The sequence below is a fragment of the Sinocyclocheilus grahami genome, unplaced genomic scaffold, assembly GCF_001515645.1.
Source record: "Sinocyclocheilus grahami isolate Dianchi unplaced genomic scaffold, SAMN03320097.WGS_v1.1 scaffold29.1, whole genome shotgun sequence".
NCBI lineage: Eukaryota > Metazoa > Chordata > Actinopteri > Cypriniformes > Cyprinidae > Sinocyclocheilus > Sinocyclocheilus grahami.
In genome coordinates this window covers 1,387,626-1,406,407 of record NW_015505208.1, presented here as the reverse complement: position 1 = coordinate 1,406,407, position 18,782 = coordinate 1,387,626, and the positions used below count along the sequence as shown (strand labels likewise).

General features: G+C 37.9%; 1 protein-coding gene across 1 annotated transcript in view; it reads left to right on the top strand.

The window, feature by feature from the left end:
- Positions 1 to 18,782, top strand: part of LOC107570601 (zinc finger protein 385A-like) — an 82,890-nt gene that overhangs the window by 41,951 nt on the left and 22,157 nt on the right. The window contains exons 3-4 of the mRNA XM_016256844.1: positions 7,894 to 8,039; positions 16,009 to 16,119. Coding sequence (XP_016112330.1) covers positions 7,894 to 8,039; positions 16,009 to 16,119 — 257 coding nt within the window. The remainder of the gene's footprint in view (positions 1 to 7,893; positions 8,040 to 16,008; positions 16,120 to 18,782) is intronic.

Sequence of the window (18,782 nt, the reverse complement as noted above, 5' to 3'; positions counted from 1 at the left end):
TGGCCGATATAAAGCCGATATATATAAGTATAATTTTAATTTATTTTAATTAATGTTTGAGAAACTTGAAATCATTTGAAAATGAATTATATTAAACATTAATTTGTAAAATAAACATACTTATACTTTAGATGACAACTTTCTGATTCTATAATTATATTACAGTATTTTTCACAAATAAATAAATATTTTAAAATATATAAACAAAAAGGAAGTAAACACTGTAACCAACAGGGCACTCGGTAATCTGGGAAGTTTGTGTGCATTGGAAATCATATTTTTTCAACTAAAGCCAAGGTAACACTCATTTTACATGCAGCACGCAGTAAAAATGACATGAATATGACAGTGCGCAAATGCATAAATCAGCATAGTTTGAAATCACAAGTTTAAAGTTGATCGCGCGTCTCCAGTGAAGCTGAACTCTCCTCCTGTGTGGATTCAAATCGCACGGATCGACTGTCACGCAGAGCACACGCGATCAGGCAATATACAAATGCACACTTCACAAGATCTCACAGCTGGATTCGACTAAGTCTGCAAGGTTTGTGAAATTAAATGTTCATTAGTCATTTAAAGGTTTGTTTAAATGATATGCGTATTTGCTGAATGCTGACTGCAAACGAGAAAGTATTATAATGTTTGCCTTTCTGTTACTAATTATATATAAGCAATCGTTGTAATACTTTTTGTATACTTTTTAATTCATTTGTTCAACAGTTCTATCTGATTATTAGACAGACTTCTATCTGTATTAGGCAGAACTGTTAAACGACGACAGCAAACAATGAAGAGGGAGAATGTGAGCACTGTGGGCTCTGGCGCTGTCATTTTCAGCGCCGTCAAAATAAAAGTCCCGCCTCGAAAACATCGGCCAAGCAGAAAAACTTATCGGCCGATGCCAATATTTGAAAAATGCCAAATATCGTCTGATATATCGGCCTTGGCGATATATCGGTCGACCACTCAGTTTTTACAAATACTGTAGCAAAATGCAGAATATACTTTACAGTTTGCAGTAAAGTAGCATTCCATTTTAAATGCAGCCAATGATCTTGTCTCATTTCTTTGCTTGTGCTTTACACATGGATGGCATATTTAGCATTGTATACTGCATACTGTTTCACGTACTGTTTTAAGGAAACAGGCAGTATACAGTATATTCCATTCCAGACATTGGCAAACTGAGTTTTATGCATATGTTTTTTCTCTCATATTTGTTGATGCACTTGAGTTTAGGCTGAAGGAAGCCAGGCGAAGTGCGGAAGCGTCGAGAAGTGTGTTCATTCTAATTAAATGAGAATCTTAATGAGTAGCTCTCTCCACAGACCTCGAGCCACTTTCATGTGCTCAGCCTGAGTGACGAAATAGCCAGTGGCTTATAGAGGAAGCTGGTGACTAGACACTCACTGGATTGAGGCATATAAAATGTTTAAGAGTAAAAAAAAAGAATAGTTCCAGCTTTAAAATCTGACTGAATGCACCACTTTGTTAAAAGGGCCAATACAGATAATGAAACAAAGCAACTGGCAGAATGTTTTTCCGTTTGTCACAGTGTTGACTGGTTCGGCTAAGAAAGCATCACATTACTTAGCAGATGCATGTTGTGTCTTTTACCATATTGCTGTTGCCACTTCTTTATGCAGTAAAAGCAATAAGCCACTCATGGCTGTGTGTTTCAGTGATAAGATCGTATTTGTGAGTATAGTGTGTGTTTTTTATCCTGAGGTTGGTTTTGATGGCAGATTGCGTTGGCGGTCAGATGACGGGACTGGAATAGAGAGCAGTGCTATGCTGCCGTCACAGTAATTGGACCTAAATTGGTTAAATGAATGAGCCATTTCTGCTGCCTTGGTCACAGCTGAGGACAGGACGGGTCTGTCAGCATACAGATGACTGAAAAGAAAGAAATTAATTTACTGGAGACAGTGTGTGATTAAATTTTTTTCCCCATCAGCAGAAGTGATGAGTTCTGATGAATTTTGGTTGGAAAGCTGATTTGATTGTTTTCCTTCTGATTTACAACTGTAGACAGTTGAAGACAAACCTTGACCTTATCACCAGACTGTCTTGTCTGGCCTTCTTAGATTTCAGCTAATTAAATCTCTCCCCAGCACAAAAAAATGCACAAGCGTCAGCAGTGCACGACAAAACTGTCACTGGCAATATGAACAAAAATCGGTGCATATACCTAGCATACTTTATTCTCAGCAAATGTGGTATAAACAAATGTAAATGTAACACAAAAGCTGTTGCGACACATAATCATGAATTTCCGCATACTTTAATAATGAAAACATCTGAGGAGCTGCACATTCAAAAGCAAAATAATGAAAACGTACAAAGAGTTTTTGTCCCATGCTGAGTGCTTCCTCTAATATACAGCAACTGTTCCTGCTTATAGCTTTCGTTTGATGGCTGAAGGAGATGACACCTGTCTGCTGTAATACAAGCAATAATTACACAGCACTTTGTGTTCTGGAATATGAAGTGCAGGTGGCTTTTAGAGGAAATATCTGGGCTTTTTGTATAATCTGACTTTTTACAATGTTTATACGTAACAATAAATTTACATTTTGCACCTGAATTGCATTGAATCTGAAGCTATCTATGCATCACTAGTGGCACCAAATGGAATTGCGATTAAATAGTGGACAAATTCCAAATGCCATTTTTACTATCACGCGATTGTGAGTGTCAGACATAAGGTCTACTTTTTGTTAGTCACTCCCCAACAGTGAATGGCACGAATCTAAAGCTAATCAGGATAGCCATGATTAAAGTACACAGAGCTAGTAAGAGACAGACAGACATAGAGCGGTGGATTCAGAGGGGACTAAACATCTATCTGCATCTCTCATCTCATTAATCTGCATTTGCTCCAGTCTCACTCTCCTCTGGATCATCTGCACGACAGGTGCTCAGTGAGGGGCTCTTGGGGACCCTGGCTCTCTCTCAATCTCTCTCTTTCTCTCTCTCCAATTTGTTCAGGGCCACTGCTGCTTGCCAAGGGACATCTGTGTTCATCCAAAGCCAGCCATCCTCTTCTTTCTTTTAACCTTTCTCTCATTTCTTGCTATTGTAACCATTGCACCCCTTATTCTTCACTTGTATTTCATTTGTTTTTATTGCATGAATGATGTAAATGGCACTTTCCACAAACAGGATACAAAATAGGATATTTTAATCCTATTAATCATTAGTAATTTTTCCTTGTTTTGTTTTCTATTAAGTTGTGGTTTGATTTTTTGAGCCCTCTTCCCAAATGCAGGAAATGTCTTAAAACAATTTAATTTAAAATGTATAAAGTAATAACAATAATAACCCTTTATAAATGTAATAACTAATTCAAATAATAATAATTATTATTATTAATAATGACAATAATAAACATTTTTCCAACATTATTATTTTTATTAATATATATATTTACATTTAGTCATTTAGCAGACGCTTTTATCTAACGACAAATTTTTTCCAGCGACAAATGAGGACAATGGAAGCAATCAAAATCAACAAAAGAGCAATGATACGCAAGTGCTATAGTTAGCTTTAGTTAACACGCAGCAAGGTTTTTTTAAATTATATAATAAATAAAAAGAAAATAGATAGAATAGAGCAAGCTAGTGTTAGAGGCCTTTTTGCTTTTGTTAACTGTATAATAAATAAAAAGAAAAGAAAAGGAATAGATAGAATATATATCGAGTGGAGGACAGAGGAGCCTCTTAAAGAAGAAGTTACAGGTCTGTGAGAGCCAGAAATCTTGCTTGTTTGTAGGTGACCAAATACTTATTTTACCGAGGAATTTACCAATTAATTCTTTAAAAATCCTACAATGTGATTTTCTGGATTTTTTTTCTAATTTTGTCTCTCATAGTTGAGGTATACCTATGATGAAAATTACAGGCCTCTCTCATCTTTTTAAGTGGGAGAACTTGCACAATTGGTGGCTGACTAAAAAATTTTTTGCCCCACTGTATATATATATATATATATATATGTACTTTTTTTATTGTATTCCAATTATGCTGTCGAAAGGGTGCAAAATAATGCTACTTCTTGAGTGTCACGATTATTAATAATGTAAATTTTTTGTAACGAGAAAATTATACTGTCATTAAAATAAATCATTTAAAGTAGCATTTACTACTGTGAATTGAATTCAGCAAAAATCAAAGCAAAATAATGACACCAATTTATACCCTATATGTACTTTATGCATTCAAATTTGGAATAATGTTGCCCAGGGGAGCAGCCTGAGGCCAGAAACGCTGTGTTGTTCCCTTGGGTGCCTCTCCGCACCTGAAGAAACCAAGTCACCGATTTCTCTTCCGCTGAAACCAGTTAAACTACTGACCTCCCAGTTTGAAGGTGAACAGCCAACTAATAAGATAGAGCTCAGTGCCTTTTATGCATGTTTTAACAGTAACATCCTTTTATTTTCCAGCCATCGCAAAAATCTTCCCTCCTTTCCTTCCGTAGCTGTGTCAGCCTTGACCTCATCATGATTATTCCTTATCTCCAAACCATTTCATCCTTATCTCCCCCCGCGCTCCTAACAATTATGGCAGCCCTCGGAAAATGGCAAACGCACGGCCTAAGAAATAGGATTGCCAAGCTTCAGTATTAGAGAGCGGCAAGCACGCCTGAGATTCCATTTATCAGGCCCAAACAGGCTCCGAATTATTTGAGTTTGTTGAATCGCTTCCCCTCGCCTTTGATCTTCCCATGCCCTTCTCTCTATTTATAAACCCCTCCTCCCCCACTCTTTATCCCGCACTTCTCCCATATCCACACGCAGCCCTGGATCACTCTCTTCCAAAGCCTCTTCCCAAAGATTCCTTTCACACCAGCTTCTTTATCCCAGTGTGCGTCTGTCCCTCAGCTCCCGGCTGCCCCCTCTCCGCAGGATCTTTAAACGTGGTGATTACGGGGCCCGCGTGTGTTGCAGAATTCCTAGCATGTCACTCCTGTCCTCCAGCCTGATCAGGTTCCCGCAGCTTGTTAGGAGAATCAGACTGATACAGTGGCAGAACAACATCTCCCCCTGCGCCACATAGGCTTGATGAGGCTGTTAAGACCACTGGTATTATCATCAAGGCACTTTGTCAGCGGAGGATCTCAGTGTCCAATCAACGTGCTTGTTTGAAGCCAGTTGTCATTGTGCTGGTCTTTATTGGTTTGTTTTTCATGGAAGATGCGTTAAAGCGCCATACGTTATCTGAGCAGCAAGTACGAGATCTTATTGCCGTTTTTGTAAACGCATGACACACACGCACTCGCATGCACTCACCCCGTCACAGTGATTTACAGTGTGAGCTGGGTCCTGAAAGTGTTCTTTAATTTAATGAGGTAATTATACACTAGGGGCAGGAAGCAGACTGGACCTGATTTATGCATGCTGGCCGTGGTGTTTTGTCACACACACTTTGACTCTGCTGCAAGGACAACTGTCCCCCACACGCTTCGAGTGCACTCTTGTTCTGCTCCCCTCTGTGTTTCTCTCTACATCTTTCCCTCGTTGTCAACAAATCAGTGCCGTTTTTCTGCTGGCATGTGGACAGACTAAACGGGCTTGGGCCCTCTCACGCTGTATCAGTCAAACATGTCCTGAATTATGTCAGCACTGTATTGCAGTGACAAGCACACAGAGTAGCGGTGAACATTAGAGCTTAGTCTTCTGTCTTGTTTATGTGGCTGAAGGGCATAGTGCCATTCAGACAAACTCTTTCCTCTTAGCCAGTTAAAAGGATAGTGCACTTAAAAATGAGTTATATCATTATTATATATATTTTTTGTTTGTTTGTTTGAATCACTTTACTTGCAGTTCATAGTGACAATGGTTTTCGGATGTTTAAAAAACATTAAAATGTAAAAGTTGTTCAGTAATATTATTTAATGAATCTAGCATCACATTCACAGTAACCAAACATGACATGCCAATATGAATTTTGAATGTGAACATAGCGTATATACAAGGAATTCACATCATCATGTATACAGTATGAGCAGATTTGTTTTCTGTTCACTAGAATGAAGATTTTTTCCCCTTTCAACCCGGTTACAAAATTTGGGATTTGTTAAAACAGTTTAAAACTCTGATGATATGTTTTTAATGCCAATATATATTAAATAGACATAAAAATAAAATAGACAGAATGTTTACAATTTTTGATAATTTGATATTTTTTTATTAAAATGTTAAACATTTAGTTTATTTTTATGGGCCAGCTAGTTAAGGACTAAATGTTGGTTTGTGGTTACTAATAAACAAAGGCCACCATTCAAAAGTTTGGGGTTGGTAAGTCTTTTAATGTTTATGTTTTTGAAAGAAGTTTCTTAGCTGACTCAGGGCTGCATTTATTGGATCAAAAATACAGTAAAAACAAATATTATGTAATTTTACTTCAATTTAAAATGAACTATTTCATATTTTAATGAAATAGTTTCTGTGATGGTAAAGCTGAATTTTCAGCAGCCATTCAGCAGCCCAGTCTTCAGTGTCACATGATCCTTCAGAAATCATAAAAAAAAATCTAATATATTTTAAACTAATGTGTGATGTTTGCTGTGACGATGAAGGACAGTAAATAATGGCTTAAATGTCAGTCTTTATGGCATCAGAAGACTTGAAATACAGTGAATGAATCATAAGGATCACTTTCTTGATATCTTATTGTGCTTTTATGGTGTATTTTTTGGAGCTTGAAAGCCCCTGATAACTATATACTCAAAGAAAATGTCTCTTTTGGAACAAATAACAACATCTGAGAATAAGTAAATTACACAATTTCCATTTTTAGGTCAACTATCTCTTTAAGGCACACTGCGGCACTTTTGAAGATAACCGTTTGCAGCAAAAGGGAGTATTTAGAGTGTGAGTCATGTGACTTTTGTTGAGCACTGCATCAGGGACCAGCAGTGCTCACAAGCGACCACTGGCACTTTCTCTCTCTCTCTCTCTCTCTCTCTCTCTCTCTCACCAGCAATCTTGCAACCAGTCTGCCTCCTTATTCTTGCTGTTCTCCTTCTCTCCCTCGCTCTTTATCTCCCTGTGTGCTGTGCAGCCAGTGAGGAGTCTTGCATGCCTAATTTGAGTTAATGATGCCAGGACTCATGCAGGCCTGAGGCTCCAGCAGGAGAGCAGGAGGAACAGCTGTGGCCAGGCTGAGACAGCATATCTCTCAATCTCTATTTCTCCTTCATTCTTTCTCCCTGCTCATCCTGACATGTGTGCCCACAGCAGCACAGCCTAATGACGTCTCCTACGTGAGGAAACCATCTCAACTACACTAGGAAATTAGGAGAGAGTAGTCTTGACGAGCAATCTTGAAATGGAAGCGGAGAAGGGCGAAAAATCATCCAAGATTAAGAAGGAGACAGGCAGCGAGGGGAAGAGGGAGAAAGATAGAAGGGAACAGATTTAAGACTGCAGGGAATTTGAGGCGAGGAAAATCCAGCAGCAGAAATTAAGCAGCTTAAAGTAACTGCTCGCTAAAGCTTAATTCTGATGAGAGGGTCCTCACACGGTCTCATGCAAGAGGTTGCGCGGGCTGTAAAGGATAAGAGAAGACAGGCTGACAGGGAACAGAGACTCGGTGACATGGATTGGGAGACAGAAAGAGAGAGAGAGAGAGAGAGAGGGGGCTGTTTCATAACCAAAGGTTGACATCTCTCTGATGAGTTTTGTGCTGACAAAAAAAATGTGTCAGCACAGCCACCTCTGAGCCTCCGTGTTTCACCTCTGTACGGCATAAAAGTCAGAATTTGAGCAAAGGCGCTTTATTCAGGCTTGATGTTACAAATTTAACCCAGTGACAAGATACTAAGCTCATTCGGAAAGTTTAAAGAAAGAATTAGGCTTCTTTAACTTCTCTCTTCTTGTCTCTGCAGGAAGCATCAACCGAACAGGGGCTGTCCCTACGTTTCTGCGGACCCCCACAGTCATCCAGCCTCATCTGGATATGAAGCCCTTCCTACAGTTTCCGATGGAGACCCCGCCTCCACACAGCCTTGGGCTCTTCCACAACTTCAACGCGGTGAGATTAGGCCTCTGAAAATCTTTGTTGACAGTGCTGCATTATTGCATTACTCCTAAAAAACAACAAATATGCTTTATTGTTACTTTTCATGGAAATTGTTGTCAGGACACCTCATGCCACTTGATATTAGATTATACACAGCTTGTATTTAGGTTGTTATCTACAGTATGTCACAATGCTATTGGACAGTTTTTCAAAACTGATAAATAATAATAATAAATTGCTTTTGGAAAAGATGTATATTATGGTAATTGCATTAAGGTAGTGATTCTCAATTTGTGTGTTACTTTCGGTTGAATACAAAATAAAAATTCAGCTTTGCCATCACAGGAATAAATGACATTTTCAAATATATTAAAATAGAAAATATAATAATTCACAATATTACTGTATTTTTGGTCAATTAAACATACACTTGCTGAGCAGAAGAGACTTATTTAAAAAAACATTTAAAAAAAATATTTCTGACCCCAAACTTTTAAACAGTGCATAACAAAGGAAATGGCTTTTAAACATTCAGAAATAAATGAATAAATAAAAAGTGGTGCTGCTTTTTAGGAGCAATATTAAAAGCATGCAAAAATGAAAACTCATGCATGTAATTCATGCATGTGGGGGACAGTGAGGAAACATAATATCATAAAGTTTTCTAAAGCCATACATTAAAGGGATAGGTTGGTGAAAATGTGGTCATTTTTTGTCACTCTGATGACCTTGATTTTGGTCACCATTCCAAACCTACATGACTGACTGACTTCTGTGGAACATAAATTGAGATATTTTGAGAAATGTAACAGTGTATTTTGTCCATACAATGCAAGTCAATGGTCACCAAAACAGGTTGGTTACCAACATTCTCCAAAATATCATCTGTGTTCCACAGAAAAAAAAGTTATACAGGTTTTGAACGTTTTGTTGATGAAACAATTTTCATTATGTGCACTATCCCAGTATTTCCTGAAAATATTCCCCTCCACTATTCAGATCTGGTGTATTAATGTCATAATATGCTAATGTGTACTTGTTGTTATGAAACAGGGTTCGGATTACATAAAAGATGACCTTAAATATCATACCTGGCTTTTTTGTGTATTTGAATGTGCCTGGCTGCTGTCCGTTGGACGATATAATGCTGTGAGTTCTCTCATGTCATCGTGACTTATAGCTAATCATTTTGATTAGCATGCAGCTCGTTTCACTCTCTCAGCACTTTTACTCCGAGTCTGTTCTGCACATTTCCCAGATTGCATTCTGTTATGTAAATGAGGATGCTGGTCAGCAAATTGAATGGGAAAGGTTAGTCGTGAGATCCAGCCATGCCTGAGATGCCCATCGTTTGTATTCTCTCTCCTAAATTCCCTGTATTTGCCTGCACTTGTTACCAGTGTGAAAGATGGCCTGCCCTTTGGCACAGTCTCATAACACTGAGAAGGAAAAAACACTCTCCCCATGCCAGCTCAATAAATCCACATCACACATTGCCTTCCAATTCTGCCACATTATTATCTTTTTAGAAAAAGCCAAGGGATGTTTAAATATTTTGAAATATGCATGAGCTCGTGAAAGAGTCAGCATCTAAGAGCTTAACTACTGTCTCTTGTACTTACGCCATTTATTTTATATTCATACACTGAGCTGTAATCTTTAGATCGTGCAGCAGGCTATTAATCACTACGGTTAAAGGCTCAATGTGAGAGTGACCAGATGTCCGAAGGGGAAATTGTCCTGATGCCCAGTAGGGGGCGATGTTGGAGAGGCTGGAAGGACAGGCCGACCTCTCTCTAGGACACCGCTGAAAGCACACCGCAGTGTTTACGCCATTGCCTAATGGAATGCTGACATTAACAAGAATTCACTCACACAGACTGTAATATATATAGGCTTCTATTGAGGTATTATACTAACAGCTGGCATCAGTTGTGTGGTTTAATTAAATGTCTTTTGACATTTGAACATGATTTTAAAATGAGCATGCACAGAACTGAACCCTAGCTTCAATTTACATTCATAATTATCCATTTTATAATATATATTTTTTATATTTTATATAATGTCTGCCAAATACATAAATTAATTTAAAAAATGCATAAAAAATGTATTACTATTTATTAATTTAGCAGAATTGTCATAAATTAGAAACAAATGTGCACAATGTAATAATAATCAAATGTGCTCATACAGTTTTGTTTGAAAGTCTATGGTGTGTTTGAAAGTATGTTTGAGTCTATTGAATCAGTTTATCACAAGAAGTTATCTCTTTCATTTGTAGCATTGTAGCACAAAAATATGAAAACAAAAATAACGACTTTATCCAACAAATTCTTCTCTTCCTTGTCAGTTTTCTATGCGCGTTCATGCATGCGTTGTGGTACTCTCGTGAACACGCGTAGAAGACTAACATGGAAATTGTTGAATAAAGTCATTAATTTTGTTTTCTTTGCACACAAAAAGTATTCTTATAGCTTCATAACATTAAGGTTGCGCCACTGATGTCACTATTTTAATGATGTCCTTACTACCTTTCTGGGCCTTGAACATGGTAGTTGCATTGCTGTCTATGCAGGGTCAGAAAGCTCTCAGATTTCATCAAAAATATCTTAACTTACGGGTTTTAAACGGAATGAGTAATTAATGACAGATTTTTCATTTTTGTGTAAACTATCCCTTTAAATCTTTTTATTTATAGTTACATTTTATTTATCAAAAACATATTACTCCTTATGTAACTTTAGTGTAGCTAGTTTTTACAACTTCTTGTTTGTAGTTTGTTATAACCAGAACTTTTTTAAATCTCTAAATTATGATTAGCTTTGCTTGGCAAGCTGCAGTTTCAAAGTATCTTCCCCAGCGCTGCTTATAAACATACAATATGTCAGCTGTGCTCAAGTTGTTCCGTCTGGAATCGCATTCATGTTGGAATGCAATCAAACAGACTTGAAGCTGTAATCTAGTTCAAAGTATTTTTCAAAAATGTGTGGGTTTGGCCAAATAATTATGTTGCTTTGTAAATTTTTTTGATCAGCTGTAGATAGAGCCGGGGTAGACCACAATCTTCCATTCCTTTACAGTCCAGCTGTAATTTGTCTTTAATGTGATTTGGCTTCTACCTGCCTGTCTGAGTCAATGCGCCTGCAGGCACTGAGGCACCTGAATAATTTAGCAGCTGGTTGTGGCGTGGAAGTGCAGAAAACCTCCCTCAGACACTTGCTTATTCTGCAGAATCAGGAATTTCAGAGGCGTTAGAGCGGGCGGCTCGTGCGCCAACTTGTTGCATCTCACCTGCAGCCTCCTTCGAGTAAAGCCTTGCTTTCTTTCACTCGCAAAAGGTGACATTTATGCGCACAGCTTGCCAATTTTCCTCACTGAGTAATGCAACTCCACGTGGACTTTTGGAGTTGAAACCTTTTGGCTGCATGCACTTTACCTCTGATGACCCCCTCAAAAAACTGTAATTTTCAACCTTAATAGCTGGAAGATATCAATCACAAGGCATTACGAGTTCAAATATTTTTAGTACTTTTATTCATCTCGCCCGGGTCGCCGCTGTATTGGTTCCACATGTGTTGTAAAGGTATGTGGCAAGAGCGAGAGGACCATCATGACGGGGGAGCCAGAGGAGGGCTGAATTCTGCAGCTTGTGCTTTTGATAGAATGAGGGAGTGGAGGGTGATTTGGGGAGTGAGCGAGTGCATGACATTCTTAGTGCATCTGGGCAAAATAAGCAGTCAGCGAGTGAGCAGAAAGAGAACAGAAAGAGGAAGGAGATCAGTGAAAGAGAGCACAGGAAAGAACGACAGAATTTATTATTGGAGTAAAAAAACGGAAAGGAAAGGAAAGAAAAGCAAGTAAGAGGCAGAGGAAAATGAAGAGAGAGCATCCAACCAGGATCGTAGTCTTGGCTTGCTGTGAAGTGTCAGGAAGGATGGAGGGAGGAATGGAAGGAAGGTGGATGAGATTAAGCAACGGAGAACGAGAAACCAAACCATAACGGCAAGAGTGACGACTGACTGTGGAAAAGAAGAAGCAAAACTAGGAAGAGAGACAACAATTAATCATATCTTGGACCTGTAAACACAAGAATTGCTCGCTGGTGTCCCCAGAAGGGGGCACAGAAGCGTGTGAATGTGGGAGAATCAGGTGGTGTGGTGGGACAGCTAGGATCCCTTCTGGATGAGTGACACTCTCACACACACCCTCCCACACACAAACACGAGTTCCCTCATGGAGGATCCAATGCAGCTGCGAGATCCAAGCGCTTCTGAGGATAAGAAGGTGAGTGCCCTCCGGCTATAGCTCAGGCAGAGACGTAACAAAGCTGAGTACATTTCTCTGTGCAAAGCGCTGGATGCCGAACAGCATTTGTTAACTTAGTGGGATGTTTTATCTGCCATTGCACTTTGAATGCAGTGCATTTTGGGCTTGTGGTGTTCGGCAGGCTGAAACAATCCATGGTTTCTATTAACTGACATAAGATCTTTTTAAAATCTAAATAATATTATGACACTATTGTATGGGCATATTTCCTTTAAAAGGATAGTTCACCCACAATTATTTGTTCACCTTTATTCTGTTTCAAACCTGTATGACTTTGTTTGGCACTACACAAAAGAAGATATTTTAACAAATGTTTCATGTGTTTTTGTCCATACACTCTCAGAAAAAAAGGTACAAAAGCTGTAACTGTGGCAGTTACTTTTCAAAAGGTGCATTTTTATACATTTTAGATACTAATGTATATACTTTAGGTAATAATATGTACCTTTAAGGTACTGATATGGACTTATGGTACTGATATGATACTGTATGTACAAATGTGTACCTGCTGAAGAGGTACTGTCTCGGTGACAGCTTTTGTACCTTTTTTTTTTTTTTGTGAGTGTCCAGTGAAAGTTAATGTGGTCCAAAACAACATTGGACCCCACTGACTTTTCACTGTATAGAATAATCACTACTTTGCAGTATGTTCCACAGAAGAAAGAAAGCCATAAAGGTTTGGAATGATATAAGACTGAGTAAATTATGGCCCTTAAAAGGGGTCATTAAAAGGTCTGTGCTTTTCTAATGAGAAGAATCTGGCTATTTTTGAACAGTTATCAGTTTGTGGGATGCGATTTTCCAGAGGGAGCATCAGGAGGTCATATGACAGACACTGTGCTTGCCAAATGGATGAATGTAACATGCGCTGTGAATTGCTCACTTTGATAATTTGTATAGATGCAGTGTCTGCCAATACCACAAAAACAGCATGTTAGAGAGGCATTGATAATACTAGCAATATTTCACATACTGGCCTTTAAAGGGATAGTTCAAAAATAATTTCCGTTGTTCAAAAAATTTCCATACAATGTAAGTCAGTAGAGTCCAGTGTTGTTTTAGACCCAACTGACTTACATTGTATGTCCTTCAGAATATCTTTTGTTCTGCAGAAGAAAGAAAGTCATGTAGGTTTGGAACGACATCAGGGTGAATAGATGATGACCGAATACACATTTTCGCCTTTAAAGCATCTTTCAGCTGTGGTTTGGTGGTTTCTTTAGTTAGATTCTTGATGCATCCTCGTAAGCTGTATCATAACATAATTTACGTTGAAGGAAATTTGTTGGGATAGTCATGAGCCAAGATGTCTCTCTTTTTCCGAGAAAGTCGGAGGAGTAAATCACCACCAGCAGAAGACCACTTCAGTGCAGTGCTATTTTTACTTCACGACGTGAAGCATGATGGACCAACACCCAGGATTTTGGTCTATAGATGCATGTTAACTTCTGTATGTTATTAAATCTTGATTAGAAGGGCGTTCTGAGTTGAAACGCAGCCAGTAGACTTTAAAAAAAGACGTGAGCCTTTAAAAGTAATCTTTTTCTTATGAGAGGCCTTTGATTTTTTCCCGTAGGGCCCGTCGGCGCCCCTCCCTCGTCCGTTTCCTCGCCGAGGCTGTTAGTACTGACAGTTGTATCTATTGATGTGTTCTAGCTGGAGGTGTTCTGATTACCCAGCTAACTGCCAGCTTCACTTAATCCTCTGGAGATTCATGAAGGCAAAGCCATTGAACAACATCATTGTGACTAATCCAGTGCCTGTCTGACTGATGTAGTGTGGACTTTGCACATGCACAACGGCATCAGGGCCCTCCACGGAGCGCAGAAACGACTTTTCAGGCCTGTGCCAAAAGAGATAAGAGGCAAAATTCGGAGGAAGTCCGGTGCAAGGCCTGCTAACCCACAAATGGTGTGCGCGGTCACCCTGAACCACATCTAGGCTCTCTGTGTGTTTGCTTCTAGTAGGGGGGTTGCTTGGATACGATCCGTTTGCAGATTTTCAAAATGTTTTTGTTTGACTAAGAGAATATTCATTTCAGCCTTTCCCCGTCTTTCCCAGCCAAGAGAAGATGTTCCAAACTGGCCTGTTTTAAGACTATTGTTCTTAGAAGTTGGAATGAAAAGCACAACCATTATAGATGTTTTTGAAAGGTTAAACATTTTCTTTCTGTAACTAGATGTACTGTATCACTTTCCACTTCATTAGTCAAAAAAAATTAATAAATAAAATAATAAAATCAAGTTTGACAGAAAGACAGTGTTGATGAATTTGTTGTAAATGTACAGTACGGAGATTAACTGCATTAAATGTCAAGTCAAAATGTTCAAATGAAATTAAACTATATCAGGCAAATAATAATGGTAGGAATCATATGACAATAGAGCTGCGAATGCAGACCACAAGGCCAAAGATTTTTGGACTGCAACCATCAGGCTTTGTGCATTAAACTGGTCATAAACAGAGGCTTAGCCATCTGGTAAGGTGCTATTGGATGCGGTACTTAGGATAACTGGTTACATTTATTTTAAAACCTGACCTCTTACATGGTGGACACTGATCTAACAGAAACAATTTAAAGGATAATGTGTGTATGTGTGTGTGTGAGTGTGTGTGTAGTATGTACATAAATATTATTGTGTAAATAACTGTTTAAAAAATATATTTAATATGTTATATAATATATTAATATATTATATAATTTTAATATAATATTATTTAAAAAACAAATGAATAAATACTGTATATGTTATTAAAATCAAAAGTTGTATCTGTTTAATAGACCTGAGCCAACATTTATTATCTAATAATTACAATACTATAACAAATGTATTGCTCATTGTTGCTTAGTGTTAGTTATGCATTAAATAACAGAGACCTTATTGTGGGACCTTATAAGGGACCTAATATAGTGTTACGGTTACCAATATATTTTAAATATTTAAGTTATATTTAATTCGATTTTCATTAGTTTTATTTATAATTATATTTAGTTATATTCCATATATTAGTTTTATATAGCCATATATATGTATTATATACATAAATATAAAATGTATAATATTTTTGTGTTATATACATGTATATAACATACATTATATACATAATGTGTGTGGTTTAAACAATTATTTAAATAATATATTTAATTAATAATAATATTAAGAACAAATAATTATTAAATAACAAATGAATATAAATTATTGAGATAGATAGACAGACAGATAGACAATATAATATCATAATATAATTTCATGCTCTATTCATGAGTCTATTCAGGAATGTTTTGTTATGCAGTTTACATGCTTGTTTAGAAATGATTTAGTGTAGTGTGACCTCCTTAAAGCCAAGTAAGTAATTAGGTTGTCTTCATTTATTAGCTAAGCCATTGATATTTTGTAACTGAATACAGGGCCGGACAACATTTGTGCAGGAGATTCGCTGCTCACCCTGACTTCATCTCACAGGTGTCCTGACTCTTTGCACCATATGGCCGCCCTTAGCCATGTTCTGCTGCCACTGTACTGCCACATAGACCTTTCCATCAACATGATTAACGACCTTGTCTGTCTAATGGGAGTCGGACCAGAATTTAGTTTCACACGTCCTTTCTCTTTTCCCTTTCCCTCTTCTTCTTCTCCTGTTCTGTATTCAGATGGATCCTGTTCAGAAGGCAGTGATCAACCACACCTTTGGAGTCCCACTGGTGAAGACCAAACGGCCAATCATTTCCTGTAATGTCTGCCAGATCCGTTTTAACTCGGAGGTAAGGTATCTGATATTGGACCGTTTGACTTCATGCATGTTTGGTGTCTTACTCAAATGGCTTGTTTTGTTGAAGACATGAAATGGTATATAGCGTTCTTTGAGTGAGTTTTCTATGTAATATGAGCGTTATGTTTGTACTGCTGAGATATTTTGCACACTCTGCTTTCTAGTCCGGAAATAGCCAACGGCAAGTCCTCTTTGAAGTACTGTATCCGCAAAGCATGTCAGGATGGAAGCTTACAGCATGAAGTGTTTTTTTTTCTCTCATTCGACGATTAAAACGAGTTTGAAGAAAATCTCTCTCAACATAGTCTTAATGAAGATATTATTTCCACAAGTAAGAACTTCCTACAAAAACAACTTCCAATTTTTCTATTTCAGACTTGCCACATTCATTTATTGCAAGATCCGTATCGCAAATTTTGACGTTACAATATTCCTCATGCATCAATGAAAGCAATTATGTTAGTTGTTTATGCACCAAATTGCTGCTACGCTTGTTGGGGGAGAAACTTTAGCCTGAAATATTCTGGGCTGAATTCAGTTGCAGCTGTGGCAGACATTGTGACATGTGTGAGATTAGTAACGGAGCAGGACCTGGGAGTGCCCCACTAGCCTGCTCTATTTTTACGGACGAAAACTGTAATCATGGGCAGAAAGTGGCTTTCTTGGTGTGAGCCTGTAATCTCGGCCCGCCAGTCGAGCAGATGTATGGCCTTCTTTAAACCACAGCCACAGACAATGAAAGACAGGGAGAAGATGGGAGGCCAAGCCTGCTTGTGGAGACCTGCGAAATTTGCTGTTAGCCCAGCTCACTTTTAAAGATTTATGGGTAGAGAATTTGAGACAACTCAGCAATTCTCTTAAACAACTGGAACTTAAGAGTTGTAGTTAGTTCAAGGGAGGTGAAGATTAGATTGAAGTTTTGTACTACAGTTATTTTTGTCATCTAATGTTGCTTTGTTTTGGTTCACAGTAAATATCCTAGATGGTCGTTACTTGTTAGTTCTGGAGACCTGCGAAATTTGCTGTTAGCCCAGCTCACTTTTAAAGATTTATGGGTAGAGAATTTGAGACAACTCAGCAATTCTCTTAAACAACTGGACTTAAGAGTTGTAGTTAGTTCAAGGGAGGTGAAGATTAGATTGAAGTTTTGTACTACAGTTATTTTTGTCATCTAATGTTGCTTTGTTTTGGTTCACAGTAAATATCCTAGATGGTCGTTACTTGTTAGTTCAGCTATAAATTCCACATCCCAAAGTGCCATCCAAAGATGCCTTTAGTTTACAACCCAGTTCATGACCCTTAAGTCAAACGAGTTTGACACAACTACTGATTGGATATTTCTGACACCTGCAGCTGTCCTGGTTTGTAAAAAATATGCATATTCTTTCAACACCCCCGTTTTTACAATGTCTCCCTGCTTGCCATCATTGCATTTAACGATACACAAATTTAAGCATGTAGCAATTTCCATGAAAAGGGTAGAATATGGGAGCTGCTTTTTCTTTCTCTTTATTTATTTGATTGTTTAATTGAAAATTTTGTCATTGTTTACTCATTAGAATCTCATGTCGCTTCAAATCTGTATGACTTTCTTTTGCGGAAAATACAAGAAGATATTTTGAAGAATACTGATAACCAAATTGTTTTGGTTACCATTGACTTCCATTGTATGAACAAAAACAAAACACAAAAACATTTCTCAAATTATTTTCCGTTTGAGAAAGTCATGCAATTTTGAAACAACTGCGAGTGGGTAAATGATGACAGAATAAATTTTTTTTGGGTGAACTATTCCTTAAATGCCCATTTAAATCCCATTAATCTCATGGCATTATTTATGCAATTGTAATTGACCCTTCGCAAAGACCCACCCCCTTTGTTACTGTTGCTATGTCCGACAAGCCATGATGCTCATGTTCTCACGCAGTGAAAAATACATCACGGAGCAAAAAGGACAATGACAACGTGCCGAAGGACAAAACAAAGCAGGTTACTTTAGGTATGAAACAAAGTCACAGCTTTAAAATTTTGTCATTTAAGAAATTGAAACGATAAATACTGTTTTGTGGCTCTTTAATGTGTCGTGACAAATTAGCGCCTCAGTTCAAGCAGCACATGAACCGATCGCCTCTTCCGCTTTACTAATTATAGCATGAAATAAACATGAATGAACATGAGAAGGTATCTTGTTTCGGCCGCAGAAAGACATCAATGCACACCTTTTTTTATGTTCAAGTCCACCGACGTTCAAGTCCACCGACAAAAATGGCAGATTCAGCATTATGATTGGTCAGATTGCCTGTCAATAAAACTCCCTGCGAAGGGTCATTTACAGTGTAAATGCATTCATGCCACTTCTGAGCTGTAATAAATAAATAAATATATATATATATATATACACATTGTGTATTAGAATAAAATTTTAATAGCTTGGCAGCCCTCACCGACGTTCAAGTCCACCGACAAAAATGGCAGATTCAGCATTATGATTGGTCAGATTGCCTGTCAATAAAACTCCCTGCGAAGGGTCATATACAGTGTAAATGCATTCATGCCACTTCTGAGCTGTAATAAATAAATAAATATATATATATATATACACATTGTGTATTAGAATAAAATTTTAATAGCTTGGCAGCCCTCTCTTTCTCTCTC